The 18,515-nt window shown below is 38.0% G+C and overlaps 1 protein-coding gene across 1 annotated transcript in view; it reads right to left on the bottom strand.

The window, feature by feature from the left end:
• Positions 1–18,515, bottom strand: part of LOC131072914 (anaphase-promoting complex subunit 1) — a 310,855-nt gene that overhangs the window by 90,663 nt on the left and 201,677 nt on the right. Inside the window, exons 21-26 of the mRNA XM_058009211.2 lie at positions 16,875–16,968; positions 16,636–16,721; positions 16,409–16,456; positions 16,177–16,254; positions 15,906–16,027; positions 15,656–15,819 (exon numbers count right to left, since the gene is read on the bottom strand). Coding sequence (XP_057865194.2) covers positions 15,656–15,819; positions 15,906–16,027; positions 16,177–16,254; positions 16,409–16,456; positions 16,636–16,721; positions 16,875–16,968 — 592 coding nt within the window. The remainder of the gene's footprint in view (positions 1–15,655; positions 15,820–15,905; positions 16,028–16,176; positions 16,255–16,408; positions 16,457–16,635; positions 16,722–16,874; positions 16,969–18,515) is intronic.

The raw sequence follows: 18,515 nt of genomic DNA, 5'->3' as shown, positions 1-18,515 counted from the left end.
GATGGAGGATGAATTGGTATGTTCTTGCCTTGAGAGGGAGTTGGGTGCTTTGGAAGATCAATATTTTAGCCTAAAAGAGAATTTCGCTCTTGACCCTTCCAAAGAGTCTAGAGCAAAATTCATTATAAACCTCATTTGCTACCTTGTTTGGGCTTGAAACCTTGTTCCTTAGGTGGAAAACGATCTATGTTTGCCTCCAAGAGAAGATTGAAGTTGGAAAAGTGAGCAATCTAACCCAAATCATGATTTTCGCTCCTGACCCTTCCAAAGGATCCAAAGCGAAAATCTACCTAGGACTCAGTTCCTCCCTTGTTTGACCAAATTTTGATGTCCAAGGCATGTTGAAAGGGAGAATGGACATGTTATTGCCTTTGGGAATGTTTGAAAGCGTTGAAGAGTGAGGGTATAGCCAAGAAAGGAAATTTCGCTCCTGACCCTTCCAAAGGGTCCAGAGCGAAATTCCTTGCAAACCTATTCTTTTAACCTTGCTTAAGCTTGAGACTTTGTTCCTTAGGTGAGAAATGATGAAATTTATCTTGTAAAGAAGAATGAGATTGAAAAGATGAAAAATCAAGCCTAGAAAGGGAAATTCGCTCCTGACCCTTCCAAAGGGTCCAGGGCGAAATTTCACTAAACCACCTTTTTCCTCAATTTTATGCCAAGGCAATTGCAAACTAAAGTGAATTGAGATGGGAGAGGTCCTTAGGAGTGGCTTCACGTTGCTAGAAATCATTGAAATTGAAGGAATTGAGCTAAACCAGGATTTTCACTCCTGACCCTTCCAAAGGGTCCAGAGCGAAAATCCTACAATCACCTACTTTCCTTGCCAGACTAGTCAAACTTTAGGTTTTTATAGCTTGGATGGGTGCGAGGAGACATGTTCTTGCCTTTCGAAGTTAATTGATGTTGAAAGAATGGAGGAAGAAGCCTAAAATAGGATTTTCGCTCCTGACCCTTCCAAAGGGTCCAGAGCAAAAAACCCTAAAACCATCCTTTTCTCCAAATTTTGAGTGAAGTCGGGCCTAGACTAAGGTGAAAGAAGCCATTTGGAATGCCTTCGAAATATTTTTGACCATTTAAAATGCAAATTTTGAGCTAAAAAGAGAATTTCGCTCCTGACCCTTCCAAACGGTCCAGAGCGAAATTCCTCAATCTACCTATTTCCTCCTTGTGTCAAGTCAAGACTTTGAGTCCTAAGGCGTGGTTGAGGTTGAAATGATGTTACTTTGCCCTGCAAGATGAATTGAAGTGAAGGAAATGAAGAGTTGTGACCTAAAACCTAAATTTCGCTCCTGACCCTTCCAAAGGGTCCAGAGCGAAATTCCCAATTTCACTTAAATTACTCATGATGAAGACCAGGAGATGGATTCCCAGACCTTGGTGGAGAGAAGACTAGTGTATGCTTGCCTTGGAAGGCATTTTGGAGTAGAGACATAATGGATTTTGTCCTAAAATGTAAATTTCGCTCCTGACCCTTCCAAAGGGTCCAAAGCGAAATTCTTAAAACCTCTCTTTTGCCCCAAATTTACATCAAGCTTAGTGTTGGTTGAGAATGAGGGCATCCTTGGGCATGTATCTAAGCACGTACGGTCACAGAGTGAGAAGAATTTGAGCCAAGAATGCAAAATTCGCTCCTAACCCTTCCAAAGGGTCCAGGGCGAAATTCTTATAGGGTTTGTCCCTAGGGAGAATGTTGAGCAAGCTTCATTTTTATATCTTCTTGTTGATGATTTAAGGTGGAAAATGCTATGTTGAAATGAATTTGTTATATGACCTTAATCATCTTTTGGTTTGTTTTGTAGATGAAAGAAGACCAGGCATCAACAAGCACGACCTCCTCTAGTCCCGCATCATCAAGGACGACCAATTCGCCAGCTACCTCCAGAACCTTAACTTTGCCACACTAAGGAACCACAAGATGACAATAAAGGGCATTGCCAGCATTTCAAGGAAAGGTACACCACCCATCCAGCGCATCAAAGACAAAGGAGGTCAAAGCAAGGGTCTATTGAAGAAGCAGATAATTTCAGAAGAGTTAATTAAAGTTAGCTTCTCAGCATCATCAAATTGAACATCTACCAAGTTACAAGTGTCAGACAAAGTGGCATCCCACTCATCACTCCTCCAGTCGGATTGGTCCACCACAACGTGTCAAGATTCAATGTACCTGACTCATCAAAGGTGGCACTAACTTCGATGTACCTACCTGTTGTGACCATTTCACACATCGCCCCATTAGAATGGGGACCCCCTCTTTTTTTTGCTTTTGTTTTGCCTGTTCTTCTCTCTGCTTTTAGGGTTTTGAGTAAGTGAGTGAGTCGTCTGGACTAGGGTTAAGCCTTAGGAGTTCCCTTTTGATATTTTCAAACCGAAGTCCAGTCAAATTTTGAAGATTATTAAGCATCCTCCTGATGATTGCAATTTTGAAATAGGATGAGTCTGTCAGGAAGTTGAGTATGTCTCAGGATGGGTCCAGTCAGGATTTTGAGGGCAAATTCAAGTTAGGTCTAAGTGTTAGCATTTTAATGATTAAATTATACATTTTGTCTGGGCAAACTCTAACCAAATTTTGGAAGCAAGGTAACCGATTCCTGGACTTAGAGACGACCTAACCCTGCATGATGAAGTGATCTGAAGACCTAAATTTTTGATATTTTGGCTTATAAGGGCAAAATCGCTCCTGTCCCTCTCTCAGGGACCAGGGCGAAGGTGATATTTGGTGCATCTTGGTTATTGACTTGTTTTAATTGTTTTGTGCAGGGTCGCCAGGGGATACAATTGGACGTAAATTGAAGATTTTGAAGATTTTGAAGACTCAAAAATGACAAGTTTTTAAAGTTTAAGACCAAATCGCTCCTGTCCCTCACTGAAGGACCAAGGCGAAGTGGCTCACCTAGATCGTTTTTGGGCCTCATTTGATCGAACTGAAGCATCAAGGACGCAATGAAGGATGAAATGAGCATGAAGGAGTATCCAAACTTAGTCGTTGGCAATGAAAGGTTGAACTTTTGGCCTAGCAAGACAAGTTCGCTCCTGTCCCTCACCCAGGGACCAGAGCGATTTTCTTCAAACACACCTTCTTGGACATTTTTTTGGATTTGGGCTTTTGTTCATAGCTTGCAAAATGATGGTATCTTCCCCAGCAAAGGAAATTTGAGATGAAAATTGTAAAGATTTGACCTTAAGGACAAAAAGCGCTCCTGTCCCTCACTGAAGGACCGGAGCTTGAATTTCAAATTTGCACTGTTCTTGCAGGATCAAGACAATTTTATGATTTGAAGAGACCAAGGAAAGCATGATTTATCCGTTGAATATAATTTGGAAGGCTAACAAAGGACGGATAAGCTTGGGTTTACAAAGGGCGCTCGTGTCCCTCACTGAAGGACCGGAGCTTGAGTTCCTAAATTACATTGTCCTCACAAGATTTAAGTGATTTCGCGATTTGAGGAGGACAAGGAAAGTATGTTTTGCTCATTGAATATAACTTGAATGGACCACAATGAAGAAAATCAACCTAAGTAACTAAAGCGCTCCAGTCCCTCTCCAAGGGACCAGAGCGATTTTTAAAAAAGGAAGCTCCTGTCCCTCACCCAGGGACCAGAGCGATTTTCTCAAGAGACAAGTTTTTGGTAAAGGAAAAGCAAGTTTTACGTTTGAGATGAGTAAAGGAAGGCATAATCACTCCATTGAAGATAATTTTGAAAGATTGCAAAACACAAGTGGAGCCTATAATGGCCAAAGCGCTCCTGTCCCTCACCCAGGGACCAGGGCGAAAAATGCATTACCAAGTCTTCCCTTCCAAATTTGGTCGAATCTAGGCCAAGGCACATGAATGGCAATGATATTTGGAATGTTTCAAAGAAGAACGAAGTTGCGAAAAACCACAAAACTTGATGAAATTGGCTAAGGCGCTCCTGTCCCTCACCAAGGGACCAGAGCAAAATATTCAAGTATGCCTAATTTTAAAATGCCACTTTCGTTTCCAACACTCGAGATGGAGTAAGCAATGACGTTTTACGCCTTGAAGATAATTAGATATTGATATGATTAAGGATTTGTGCCATGGACTAAAGATCGCTCCTGTCCTTCACTGGAGGACCAGGGCAATTTCTATAGAATCAATCATTCCTTTCAAAAACCACGTCAAGGCGAGATTATGCAAAGTGAGAAATGTCTTTAGGAAGATAGTGAACAAGGAATTAACCTCAAGAATCGACAATTTTAAGCTCAAAAGCAAAAATCGCTCCTGTCCTTCACTGAAGGACCAGGGCGAATATCCTTGGAAGAGCTCATTTTGTCTTGGAGAAATGAGTTAGGCGTGCATAAAACAAACAAGGAAGATCATTGATTGCCCTGCAACATGAATTGGTGATTGGAAAAGACAAGGACCAAGGACGAAAGGTGGGATCGCTCCTGTCCCTCACCAAGGGACTAGGGCGAAAATGTTTTAAGATACACTCTTCCAAAGATGGAATAAATCAAACTCAAGATTCCAAGCGAAAATGCCATTTTGGACGTCCAAGATAAGACTTTGAACGTGAAAAGCGAGAAATACAAGGCTAAAATGCATGGGCGCTCCTGTCCCTCACCCAGGGACCAAAGCGATGTTGTTAATGTCCCTTATTCCTCCCATGCTGAGGCGCCAATATTTTTCAAATTGCATTAAATGCTAAATTCGCTAAAACTTTGAAATATTTTTTATTAAATTGACATTTAATAAGAACGCATGGGCATTTAATAATTAATTTAAGCCTTTTAAAAAATCAAAATTTTAATTGCAAAGGCATTTAAATTAATTATTATTAAATTAAATAAAGAAGAGAGCGCTTGGGGTATTATTTTAATGTTTTTGTTTGCAAGGTCGGCCTATGGGCAATTGCAATAGTGAGCACCTATATAAGGGAGGTATTTTGAAGCATTTTAATCCATCATTCAATCATTTATTTAAATGCGATTTGGAGAAGCAATAGAAGTGCGAATTTTGATCCAAGGAGAAGTGCGAATTTTGATCCAAGAAGGAGTGCGAACTTTGTTGGAGGTTAGAGGTGGAGCGAGTTTTCCTCAAGGCGTTGAAGACCCAAAGGGTGCTGAAGTTGATGAAGGAGGCGCATTTGCCAGAGGACTTCGATCCACACTTTGCCTAGCAAACTTGCCTAATTTTGCATTATTTCTTAGAGCTAGTTCTCAAAGAGAGGTATGGCAAGATCTCCCTTGTTCAAATTTTGAAATTTTGAATTTCCAATTGCATAGTCATATTTAGGAAATGATAATTCAAAGACTTATCATCAAGTTTCCTAAATTTAAAACTTAAATCCAGTCTATATTTCTACGTTCCAAGGTATATTGCTCATTATGAAATGTTGTGTAGGTGTCAAGATGGCGACCCAAAAGGCAGGAGCATCCACCAGTCGTCCAGCCCTCATGAAAGAAGATCAAAGGAATGAAGAAATGGAGACCAAGATCGTGTCAAAATGGAGCAACATTGGAGATACCAACTTGGGAAACTTCAGTGTGAAGAAATTTCGAGAGGTCCCTTACATTGGATAGCCATCACCTGTCACAAGGAGAATAATTGAAAGTGGCATTATCAAGGCGGCCGGCTTCCCTCCAGCAATCCAGTGCCATGAGCTGATGATCGAGTGTGCCCGCCATTACGACCCACAGTCAAGATCGATCGTGTCCAAGGAAGGAAACACTTTGGCTTATCTTTCAGAGGAGGCTATCAGTGAAGCTCTTCATCTACCAGAACATAAAGATATGATTTACAAAAGCTTGGAAGGAGCTAGATCCATGTACGAAGATGATCCAGACGCTTGCTTGAGCATCATCAACAAGAATTGGTTACTCAAAAGTCGTCCTCGCCTGAGCAAGATTCCCAACACACCACATAGGATCGACTTCCAGGAGGAGTACAGAGATTTGATAACCTTACTCAATCGAGTTATAGGGGCTCCTCAAGCCTTCTATTTTGAGAAGTGGATGTTCTTCTTCATCCAAGTGATAGTTCAAGGAAAAGGAACAATTCATTGGGCTAGAATCATTAGCCATTGCTTGGACGTGCAGTTGAGAAGACTGAAGGCTACTAAATCCTTCCACATGAGCTCGTACATCATGTATGCCTTGATCAGGAGTTTTGAATATGCAGGAATACCTCACAGAGGAGTGATTGGAAGAGGACCTGGAGAAGTCAGAGTTTGTGACTCTTATATACACTTGCATCATCCACCTGGAAGTAATTACAAGTTAGTCAATGATACCTTCACAATGAACATCACCAGGACACTGCAAGGCGGGATTCACAATCGGCTATCTCAAGAGGCACAAGAGCTTGTAAAGAGGTATGGTGCTTGGTTTATCCAATTCCAGAAGTTTACATATATTAGAGTTCATGGGTGTCCTTCACCTCCATATATGTTGCCAAGATATCCGACAGATCGGATAGTACTACTTGAGGTGATAGGCAGTTGGCAGCTTATGCGAAGGCATTCAGACATAGGCATGGAAATGGAATTCCTGTACCTATCATACTAGGAAATTCAGTAGAGGTATGTCCTAATGCTCCAGCTTTAGATGATGTAGAAAGAGAGTTGGCCTTATATTCATTTTCATTCTTTTCATTGAAGGAGAATTTTGATCCTTATGGGTATATAGAAGAGACAGTTGGTAGAAAATACAAACATGAATGTCAGGTAGAGGACTTTTGGATGAATCTCTCAGATGATTTAGAAGTGAAAAGAAAGATGCATTCTAGATTGCCTTTGGATTTCATCAGGAAATGCAAAGTTTACAGAGTGGCCGATCAAGCTCAGGACAGTGGCAGGCACTTCCAATCATCCTATGATAGAGAGGACAAGGCAGTAAAGATAGATTGGAATGAACCTGAGGTTGTGGACTTAAAAGCTTTGATGGCCCCAGTTTTGTCCTGTACTCGCAGATGGGTTGATGTGCAACATCAAAAGTTGAGAGAGCAGAACATACCTATGACTTTTACTTTGGAGGAAAGATCGACAGAAGGAGGAGCAAGCGCAAGTGAAGGCCATCCTCATCCTAGAAGCACAAGCGAAGGCAATCCTCACCCCAGAAGCATAAGTGAAGGCAATCCTCATCCTAGAGGTGCGAAGAGGAAAGAAAGACCCGAGAAAAGAGAATCTTCCAAGAAGAGGCAAGAGGCCAATCGAGATCGCTCATCCAGCACATCTTCTCGACAAGAGAAGAGGACACTTGAAGTGGAGGAATCTATGGAATCAATGGTTCAGAATGATAAACATGAAGAAGGACGGGCATCTCAACGTTCATCAAGTCAATCTCCCCAGGTCAATGAGCTACATGAAGACAAGAATGGTGATGAAGCGAAATCTCCTCTCCGGAAAGAAGAGCCATTACCTAAAGAAATACAAGTTAGAGAGACCAAGTCCGCCATTCCAGATTGGTTGAAGGAGAGACTAACAAGGGTGATTGTGATCGAAGACGAAGATAATGTGATTGATTTAGATAGCCTTGTTGGAAATTCTCAGGGAGTAACAGAAAGGAAGAAGGCCACCAAAATGTCCAAGATGATCAGAGATGAGACAGGGTCTAGGAAGTTGCAGATAGCTACACAGGCAGTGGACAAGTACGAGGGTGAAATCCTTGCAGAAGAATATGATGTAGAAACCGTTGAGCTTGGTCCACTCACCATCGAGCAAGCAATGGATGAGGCAACTGATTCATTTGAGGCACTTAAAGATAAACTTAAGGAAGAAATGGAAAAGAATAGAAAACTTGAGAGAGAGGTCGGTGCTTGGAGAGGCTACTTTAGCCACCTCAGTCAGCCTTTGGGACGTCAGGATCCAACAGTATCTCCTGTGCAAGCACTTCCCCTTGAATCAGTTGGTGAGGCAGAGAGAGTTAAGAGCTTGGTCCAGCTTATGAGCTCTTGGATTGACAAATCCCATACAGTTGCCGTTGAGTTTGCAACAAGAATGATGCAGACCATTCATTGGGCTATCCAGGTCCTTGAGATCATCCACAACCTAATGATAACAGTAGCCGCCTTTGCTCATACTAAAGATGTTATCATTCCTGTTCTTCAAGTAATCAGGCAAACACCAAGGAAGACCTTAGCACAAGAAAAGATAATGGATGGAGGAGCTCATAATTTACTCCAGTGGTCTACTTTACTCCAGATGAAGGAAGTTCTTTTCGAGGACACCAGCGCCAAATGCAATCAAGTGGAGGAGGTCATCCATCCAATCCAGGACAAGGTGTTTGGGGTGTTATGTACTATTCTTGGCAAAAGAATCGAAGTTGAGACAGATGTGGATCTTCAAGAGTTGGAAGAAAGGGTCAAGGTCATCTTTTGCAAAGGTGAGAATGTTATTACAGATGAGCAAAGAGATCAAATGTTTGCTACTATGCTCCTGATTGAGAAAATCAAGGAACTCGAACCTGAATGGAACGCAGCTCTTCTCAAGGCCTTTGATCAGATTATTCACTTGGAGGAACGAATGAGGAATCTTCCTGAGATTCCTATTGCTGAGATTGAAGGAATCGTGTCCAGATTCATTGCATATGCTAAAAAGGAGCATTGGAAAGGGAATAAGGTTCTAGAAGAGAGGTTGTTATAGATGACATGGCACCTTAATTATCATTGGTCTATGTTTCCTAGATTTTTGTGCCAAATTAAATATTTGGCTATGCATTTAATATTGTTCAAAAAAAAGGGAACTTTTGTAATAAAACCCTAATTAGGGTTTAGGTGTCAGAATCTCAGCCGTTGATCTTCTTTTGATCTGGGCCGTTCATTGTAATTGAGGATGCTATATATACCCTCATTCATTTTCATTTTGTCATTAGAAATAGTTAGCAATAAGAAATAGTTAGAAGATTAGAGCTTTTGGAGAGAAGAAAGTTATTTTGTAGCAAGATTGAGTTTTGAAGAAAGGATTTCAAGTAATTGTTGTCTATTTTGGCTTTGAGATCAATAAAATATTGAAGTTATGGTGTTTTATTGCAATTCTTGTGGCTATCTTCATGGTTGTTTGTTTTCTTGAATCATTCTCAGTCAGAGTAGTATTTAAGTTTGAAGGACTAAGCGTTGGGCTTGATCTTTGGTGAGATTCACGTTCCAAACCACTAGCTTCTTACTGATTGTAGGAATGCCTTGTGTGGTCAACTGGAGAGACTTGAATTACTTAAACCTTCAATCGTCATTGAGCTTTGGATATGTGCCTTTGTGGTAGTGTCCATGATCCTTGATGAATTGAAAAATCATTTGTTACCTTAGAAGATCGCATCAATTTCAGTTAGGTTGTTATTTCATGGCAATATTGAAATTGGTAGAATCTTGCCAAGTCTAGCCTACATTGGGTCATTCTTAGGATTAGATTAGAATTTACCCCTTGCAAACCCTACCTTTTGATCTTTTTGAGAACTTGTTAGTTTAAGGAAATCTTGTTCCTGCAACTCGGAGGACGTAAGGCCCCTTGATGAAACAGCATTCACAACAACCACTGGTGCTTATCCACACGTAGAGACCCTACATAAAAGAACATTGGAGTCACCCTGATTGATCCTTTTTTGCGACATCATCAGCAATCAAAGGCTTTATTCAAGAGAGGATAAGGTACCCTTGGGTATTTTATTCTGTGTATGATTGTGTACAAAATACACGTCAACACTACCCCGATTATCCATTGGTCAAATATTCTAGAGAAGACATGTCCAAATAATGCAATTATTTCATTGGCCAAAATTGAGTTTGTTGTAATAAACCCTAATTAGGGTTTTCATTGTAAAATATCGGCCATTGATCTCAAATTGATCTGGGCCATTGAATTGTATTGAGAATATTATAAAACGCTCAAGCTCTTCATTTTGTAGAGGTTAATAGATAATAGCAAGCTAGTAGTCAAGAGTTAGTTCATAGAGGTTAGAATAGCTAATGATCGATAGAGAATAGAATAGAAATTAGAGTAAAGTAGGAAGAGGAGGCAAGAAATTGTTGCCTTCATTGAAAATGAACCCTTTTTTCATTGAAGATATGGTGAAATGTGTCGTTTCTTTACAATATGCATGGTCTATTGTTGAACCTTCATTGTAGATGGTAAATGATTAGATTGAATGAAGAAAATTGTTGAATGCACCTGTGTGGAATCCGTCTAGTCCATACCACTAGCCTCTTACTGATTGTAAGTGCGCCATGTGTGGTCAACTGGCATAAAATGAGTTTAATCTTAAGTCGTTACATGTCTATTGTTCATGCATTATCTTGAATGGTGATCAGAGTCTGATGGTGTACGATTTGAACGTATTGGAAGCATCCCTTAGAAGATCGCACAGAGTTGGCGTCGAATTGTTCAAGCCTGATGGTGAGACCCAGCCCAGTAGGACTCCACCTAGTCATTCATCCATCTTCTCGCATTCTAGGTAGTAGAGTAGACTTCCTGAACCCTGCATCTTTTACCATTTGTTTGTCTTCCATTTAGTAAATAGGACTTGTGATTCCAGCAAATCAGATGTTCAGGTCATCGAGTGTAAGTCCCCTTGTGATTCCAGCAAAATCACATCATACCATGAAGAGCTTATCCACGAGTAGAGATCCTACATAACAGAACCTTGAATGAAAGATCCCTGATGGATCTCTTTTACCAATCTGCTGTAATTTTTATTTATTTAAATTGATTTTTCCTGCTTATTAATATTTTCTTTCAGAAATAGACAGAAGTTGCAGAAGGGTTGAATTCTTTTTGTATTTTGATGATTTTTCAACAAGTAAATAATGAAGTACAAGTACATGAACAAAGTACTGAAAATGAAGTTCATATACAGCCAAAACAAATTCGATTCAAGGCAGATTTCTGAATATAAAATCAAATATTTGACCAGATGAAGATTTCCAATAATTTCAGGAAGATTACAATCAGGAATAATTCCAACCTGGATGCTAAAAGAGTAACATAACTAGGAATGAAGTTGTGGCAAGATTCCAGCCCTCCAAGTGCTGCACGTGGGAAGGAAAGTGGCTGCCAGGTACAGCCGTATGGTTGCCAAGTACACCCAACTGGTTAGAAACCCCAAACCCCACGCTGAACTCTGTCAGAATTGCTGAACCTCTAGAAAGAATGCCGTACAATCTCCAAGATGCTAATAGCTGCAAACAAATCCAAACCACTGTATTGGGGGCTACGTCCCAAACAGGCAAGGCATTGGGGTTGGCGTCCCAGATGCTGAAAAGCTCTTCCAGAGCCAAATCTCAAATCCAAGATGTAAAATGTGTAAAAGATAATCATAGAATGAAGCTCCTATCCCCTTATAACCCCTCTCAATTGCAAATCGAACCCTAATTGTCTCCAAGTGGCGTGGTCTAGTGGAAATGTTATAATTTCTTATTTTAAAGTGGTCATGTTACTAGAAAATGACCTTTTTCCCCATAGACAGAAATCCGCTCACTGAATTGCCCTGAGACCAAAGAGAAAGATTTAAAGAATTTCAAGATCTTTCCAACGAGCTATCACACAATAGGATGCGCATCCAGATGAGACCAAAAATCCCCTTATTACTCCAAAATGGCTAACAACTTAGCCTTATTTAATTATTAAACGCTAACTTAGGAAATATTAAAAATATAACCCAAATAGCCACAAAATGCCCAACTGACATTACAAACCCTAAAATCATCCTGTCACCTGTCTGTGACTGAAGTCGGAAATCAAGGATTCACTGGTAGTCTCATCCCTAAAATCTAGGGATGTTCCTAAAATTTAGGAAACAAGCCCAATCTCTTTGAAACTGAAACCATCTTAAAGGTCATGAATAACCTCACGACTGGCAACTGTCACGACCTCCTAAAATTTAGGGATACCCCCTAAAATCTAGGAACTGCTCCAAACTGGCTCCAAACTGGCTGTAAAGCCAAAATCCAATCACTATATGCACTGAATGAGTCCCAATCAACCTCTGCTAGCCTACGAGACTCTAATGATAGGCCAACTCCTCCGTCTCCGATGTCCACTCTAGAAAGGGGACATGACATTGAAGCTCCTCCAATTGATCCTTTTGCGATATCTTCAGCATTTGGGAGCTTTATTCAGGAGAGGATAAGGTACCTTTAGGTATTTTATTCTGTGTTTGGTCGTGTACAAAAGACACATCAACAGTTCCCAAAAAGGGGACAAAGGTCATACAAACACAAAAACCAATTAAAAAACACTTTTTTTAATATTTTTTTAACATGTGAACCCATGTCTCTCTAATCTTTTCGAATATGCTTCACCAGTCTGCTCTGAAATCTGTTCTTATCCTCTATTCTCATATATTCTCTTGTTCTATCGAACCAAGCTGTTCTAGACTATTGCAGATCTGCTTTTATTTATGCCCTTATTTTGTTCATCCTTCTGTCCTAATTCTATTCTTATCCATCTCTGTCGTGCTCTAACTTAGGATCCTTTTTTCGTGGTTGAATGATGTTGTATTATATTATTCTCTGTAATATCTAATATGTTTATAACTGTTGTAATATATCATTGCAGCAGCCACATTGTATATTTCATTTTTGTATGGATTGTATCATTGTAATAAGCAATAATGGTAGTGATAGTTTAAAAATTATATAATTATATTTTTTATAATTTTGATGTTTGAACATATAATATATGTGTGTGTGTGTGTGTGTGTGTGTGTATGGACGAACCCGTACCCATACCCAAGAAAAAAAAAAATTGCTGAATCCGCGATTCCGCACTCGAATTCGTACCCAAATCCGAACCCAAACCGGTAACTTAGCTTATATATTTGCTGCCATATACTCGGAAATCTGCCTTTTGAAATCTGCAGCAATACTTCACAAAAACCTCCTCTTAATTCTGAAAATTATATCCTTGTATATGTGTATTTTCCTTTAATATTCTTCTCTTCAACAAACCTTGGTGTATAAGCTTTTATCTTCAATACACATACACCACACACTTCGAAACTCTATTTTTAATCAATATTTGTATCTTTCTTATATCGAAAGACATGTCTCTTCATATAGTCACAACTCTTATATTAATGTTTCATTATCTTAATAGAAAGTACCTCATTTTTAAGAAACCACACCTCCTTACAATAAACAATGTATTGACTTTGACCTTTTAACGTTGTTTCCTTGCATTAATTTTAATAACGATTGTCAATGCCTTTACAAATTATAACATTTGGAAGAATCTCACGTATTTGGCAAATACCACATCGATCCTCTGTCTTACTGCTGTCTTTGAACATTGATTCTGAACTTTCTAATAATCACTTTAAATAGTGATCTAAACACAATCATTTGTCTTTGTGACTGTTTAATGATAATCGTATAGTTAATCGAACTTATTTCTTTGGCCCAAAATTATGCTCTCTTCTGTTCGATCATGATACAAAGTTATGTGGCAAGTCTCCATATTGTATTAAACTTCTGACTTGGAATGTAATATAAATTTGGGCTTGTTCTTTAATTCTTACGAATTGCTTAGTTTTGCAAATTATTAAGTACCACACCATTAATAAGGAAATCATATATGCTTCAAACCAATATGTATTCCTTCACGTGTAGACCTGCAAAATATTCTGCTTAATATAATCATCCTGTCTAACTTAAGTCGCTGATTTTTATATAAATTAATCTTTTCATATTCATAATTGCTAATCTTCAACTTATACCATTCACTGTTTGCACAAGTATGATCCTTGCATCGAACATAATATTTCTTTGGTTTCTATCGCTGCCATTATAGAATGTTGATCAATCATATTTTCCTCGTTACCATCTCAATCATGAATGTAGTCAACTGTTTCATAAAGTCGACCATATATGCTATTTACTGCTTGTATATTGAGATCGCTGCATTATGGAAACACTGCACAGTGAGAAAGCTGGAACAACATGCACTTGATATTGATCTTCTGGTAATCATCTTCAATGCTCCATGCATCTTCCTTTATGTATTCAGAGCCTTGAAATCATGTCAATATTTACGAATGCATTCCTTTGACTAAGCGCTGCTGTCATTATTGATCACATAACTTGTTGTCTAGGCGGTTTGCTGGGCACTTAGAAACTTGACCAACAAAGTCGACCAAGATCCTTTTATTCTTGGGCTCCAATAAAGTTGACAATATTAAAATGATCTTGAATCCTTTGTTCTTAACAAAGTCACTTGTTTACTACCAAAATGGTACTTCTTGAATCAGCTGACACAAACAGATAATAGAAACCGCTGCTCTTAATTTGTGATTGCTTCTTTATAATTGCTAACTTTGAATTATACAGAACGCCGTAGATGCAAGAATGCTGCTCGCTGATTGCTACCTATGATCACTGTCACCTTCTAAATCAGTTGCTCTTTGTTGTCATCAGACAAATCGTTTTCTTGCTGATGTGTATTAGGACATCGCAGTATTATGTATTTATAATACTTTGGCTTGAGCACTCAATAAATTACTGTGGTCACTGCCTAATCATTACTTAACAGTAGGCTGCTAATTATTGTCAACTATAGAATCTTATGCTGTTGACCTGCATTTCTTTGGAGGCCACACAAATTAGCCACTCCATTTTGGATATACCAAAATATATCCCTTTTTCAAAATATATGTTGCAAATCTCTTTACACCATGAAGTGTCTTAAACAACTGACATAATACTGACATTACTTTTATTGTTCTGGATCTTCGGTATCATAAGATTTCCAATTGTACAAGTCTCATTTATAAAGAAAATACAAGAGGCTTTCTTGAGACATCAATAAAACTGTTTCTCTTATAGACTCATCACTGCATATTGACACCATAATAATATTTCCATTCTGGACATCAATGACAACATTCCCAACACTATGGTGGTACTATAGCAACTCTACAACAAACTGAAACTAAAATAAATTGTGAACTTTTAGCACAAACGCAATTCCTAAATAAGATTGCCTCAAAGGGCAAGGATTTCATCCTCGAAACCCAACTGGAAATCAAGAAATTCCCACACACCAAGGGTTTTTATATTGAAATGAAGAGATAAAAACAAATGCTCAAACTTCAAAAAGGATTTGATTACAAAAGCATGGATGGTCCCCGTGATCCATTTGCCCTACTTTTATGAATTCCTTTTAGGTCCTTTTACATTTGAATTTTTGTTTCCCTCCAAAAGTGATTGAAAACACTTTTCAATTAAATATTACATGAAGCCTTATAATGTCCAATTTAGATGGTCACTTTATTACAATAATAATATTTAAACTGTCTTTATAAAATAAGGTTATTGGATCCAACAGTAAATATTACCATTAGATTAATTACTTAAATTATTTTGAAAAGAGGACAGGGCAACAGCTTCCAGATGGTGGGAGTTATATTTAGATTCTCAATGGGTGTCGTATCAGGTATTCAAGCTCATACAATTGGGTGAAAGCCCAATTTTTATTTTTCCATTTCTTAACAAATATTTTTTATACTAAATGGAAAAATTTATTAATATAGAAGAAATTTCTAACTAAACTCTTAATGGACTTACGTACTTGAGATGCACTTTAACAACATGAAAAAGTAAGAATTGAAAGGAAAAAGATGTATTCATAGAAGTGATCACTGATCATACACAATAGTTTTCTAACAAAAGAAGTATCAGTAGATAAAACTATAAATGGAAGTGTACCTATCGAAAGGCAAGTCCCACACACAATATTAGCAAAAGACTGAATGATAGCCTCCATATCTACATTTCCTGGTATGTCATCTGAATTATCTGCCATAATCCTAACTCCTTCCTTCATTATATCTGGAATCTGACTTTGTATCCAACTCTCACTTGGGTTGATTCTGCAGGTTCAAAGAGTGTTAGGACCTAAAGTATATTATCTAAGTCTACATGACCCAGTCATAGATAGAAAACAATTTTATAGTACCTCTCCCATAAGATCATATTGCGAGCAACAACACGCAACAAAATGAAATCAGGCCTCACAAACTGTAGCCCGTAATGAGTATCTGGAACAGAAAGTCTTGATGCCACAGCTTCACATTCTGACTGGATATACACAATAAAAAATAAATAAATTTAGTGTAAATAACAACAAAGAAAACTAACATGTTCAAATATTTCTGTGAGTTAAAGAACCACAAACTATATTAACTACAAATAGTATCCTAAAAAAGGACATTATATTTTGATGCTACCTTTAAGAACATCAAAGCTAAGGCAACTGTTGCTGCAGGTGCAGTCACATCAAGGTTTACAAACGATCCATCCATTACCTAAACAAAATAAGATGCAGTGATAAACGTTTGCACTAACAATCATTCTATAACCCATAATAATGAAGATTGTCCATCTTGCTTCCTTTCTATTCTCAAAACTCTAGTGTTTACCAAATAAACAAAGACAATATGCAACTTAGCATCAACATACTTGCCCAATACTAGGTGTTTCCAGACTGTACTCCATAGAAAATGACTCCTGAAAAAGAGTTGATCCATATTTTTTTAAATTAAAAATGACAGATGCCATCACAACCACAACAAATCCATTTCTTGATTCAATGTATTCAAGTCATCATCAATTTTATTAATTATTATTTTATTTCTCATTTATTCATTGTAAAAGGTGTTAGAAATTAGCTATCAATAGGAACATACATTCTGCGGTTCAATGGAACCTGACATGTACTGAAATAAACGGTTCACCAAGGTTTCTGCAAATCCAGATGCATCATTCCCTCGTCCTGAAGACAAAAGTTATTCCACAGTTTTTACAATCATCTTAGTCATTGTCAAATATCAGGCACTAAGTTTATTGTAATCTAATGATCAAATATGCAATAGAGGAAAATCAAGATTCAATCTAAAAATTTATGAGTACATGCCAATGTTCTCACCCAATGTTACTAAGCCCAATGCAAGGCCTGCAGCAATAGCATAACGTTCCCGTTCAAGCACATTGTCACCGCCACTTCTACGTCCAATTTCATCCTTCATAATCCAACAAGAATTATTTTGTCAGAGATCATTTACCTATTTACAATAAGAGTTTAAATTCAATACTAAAAATCTATTATAATGGCTTTCAAGCAATGTTAAATATACATATTTTCCTTCCTATTTTTGAAGACTCACCATACAACATGATGGCATGCAATGTGACAACATTAACTGTATGTTACTAGAAATAGAAAGAATCAATGCAATATTGAGATTGAATTGAACAAGAACGGGAGTGGGAGTAGGAGTGGGAGCACGCATGGGACTACCAGGTGCATGCCCTTGCTATGCCCACAAAATTTTCAACTGGTTTTAAAAAAAATTAACTTCCTATTTTCTAAGACCCACCATACAACGCTATGACATGCAGTGTCTTGGTTGAAAATTTTGCACACCTGGGAAGATGTGCGAAATTGTGGTTTCAGCCACAATTTGTGAGTATAAAACTCTACCAATTTAGGGAAGGCTCCCCCTTTACTACTACTAACACTAAACTAATTTAGGTGGGATAACATCTTATTCTCTTTCTTAGAAACAAGTGATATTCTTTGTCTTATTTCAGAAAAGAAGTTACAGCAACAACAGTAAATACAGAAATGAAACTTTTTGTAGAATTTTTAGAACATAAAGGGAAGCAAAGTTTCCATTAAAGCACAAAAACTTTTGCCACTTCCCCGGAACAGGAAAATAGAAATGAAAACACAAAGACTTCAGCACTTCTACTATCCTAGCAACCTTCTCAAAATGATAACAGTGTAGAACACACAACAGCTCAAGGTCTGTCTACATGATGCACTTCACCTTACATGCACAAGTCTTAAAAATAAAAGCAACACAAAGTCTACAAGTTATCTCCTTACTTGAGCTTTCTACACTAGCTTCAAACATGATAAGCAGCTCAAAGTCTGCAAGACCGAGTCTAAAAACCAAACCTATAACTTTAAATACAATTAGCAGCTCGAAGTCTATAGGATTGAATTTAAATCCCTCTTGAACAATAGAACAAATATCACTCAATTCCAGAAAATGTCATCACATAACAACTTCAATTGGCACAAAGTCTCAACACAACTTGCCTCTTTTATTGAAAGCAATTTGATTTACATCTAAGCTCAAAGTCTTAGAGTGCAAATACAAACTAGCAGAATTTTGTTGCATTGCCAAAAGATATCGATTACAATAGGCCCCCTCAAGTATTTATAGGAGACGAGCCTTAAGAAAAAGGTGGGAGGATCCCAACTAACTTGAGAAATTCTCTCAACCACCATGACTTATTCCAACTACAATCCTAATTTAACTCAACTTGCAGTTGCTTTACATATAATTACATTTTACAAAAATGCAAGTAAAAGTGACACTTGCAATTACAAAACTTGTTTTTACATGTAACTTGTCAAAAAAAATGACAAATGCATAATTGAAGACACAACTCTAACTACATCATCCTTTGTCTGAGATGATCTTCATGTTGCTTCAAGATTTTAGAACTCGAAGTATTCAGGATTAGTGAAGACATCTTGAACCAAAACGGGAATTTG

This window comes from Cryptomeria japonica, chromosome 11 (assembly GCF_030272615.1).
Source record: "Cryptomeria japonica chromosome 11, Sugi_1.0, whole genome shotgun sequence".
In the NCBI taxonomy this organism is placed as follows: domain Eukaryota; kingdom Viridiplantae; phylum Streptophyta; class Pinopsida; order Cupressales; family Cupressaceae; genus Cryptomeria; species Cryptomeria japonica.
The sequence above is the reverse complement of the archived record's forward strand: the minus strand, read 5'-3'. Positions and strand labels throughout refer to the sequence as shown.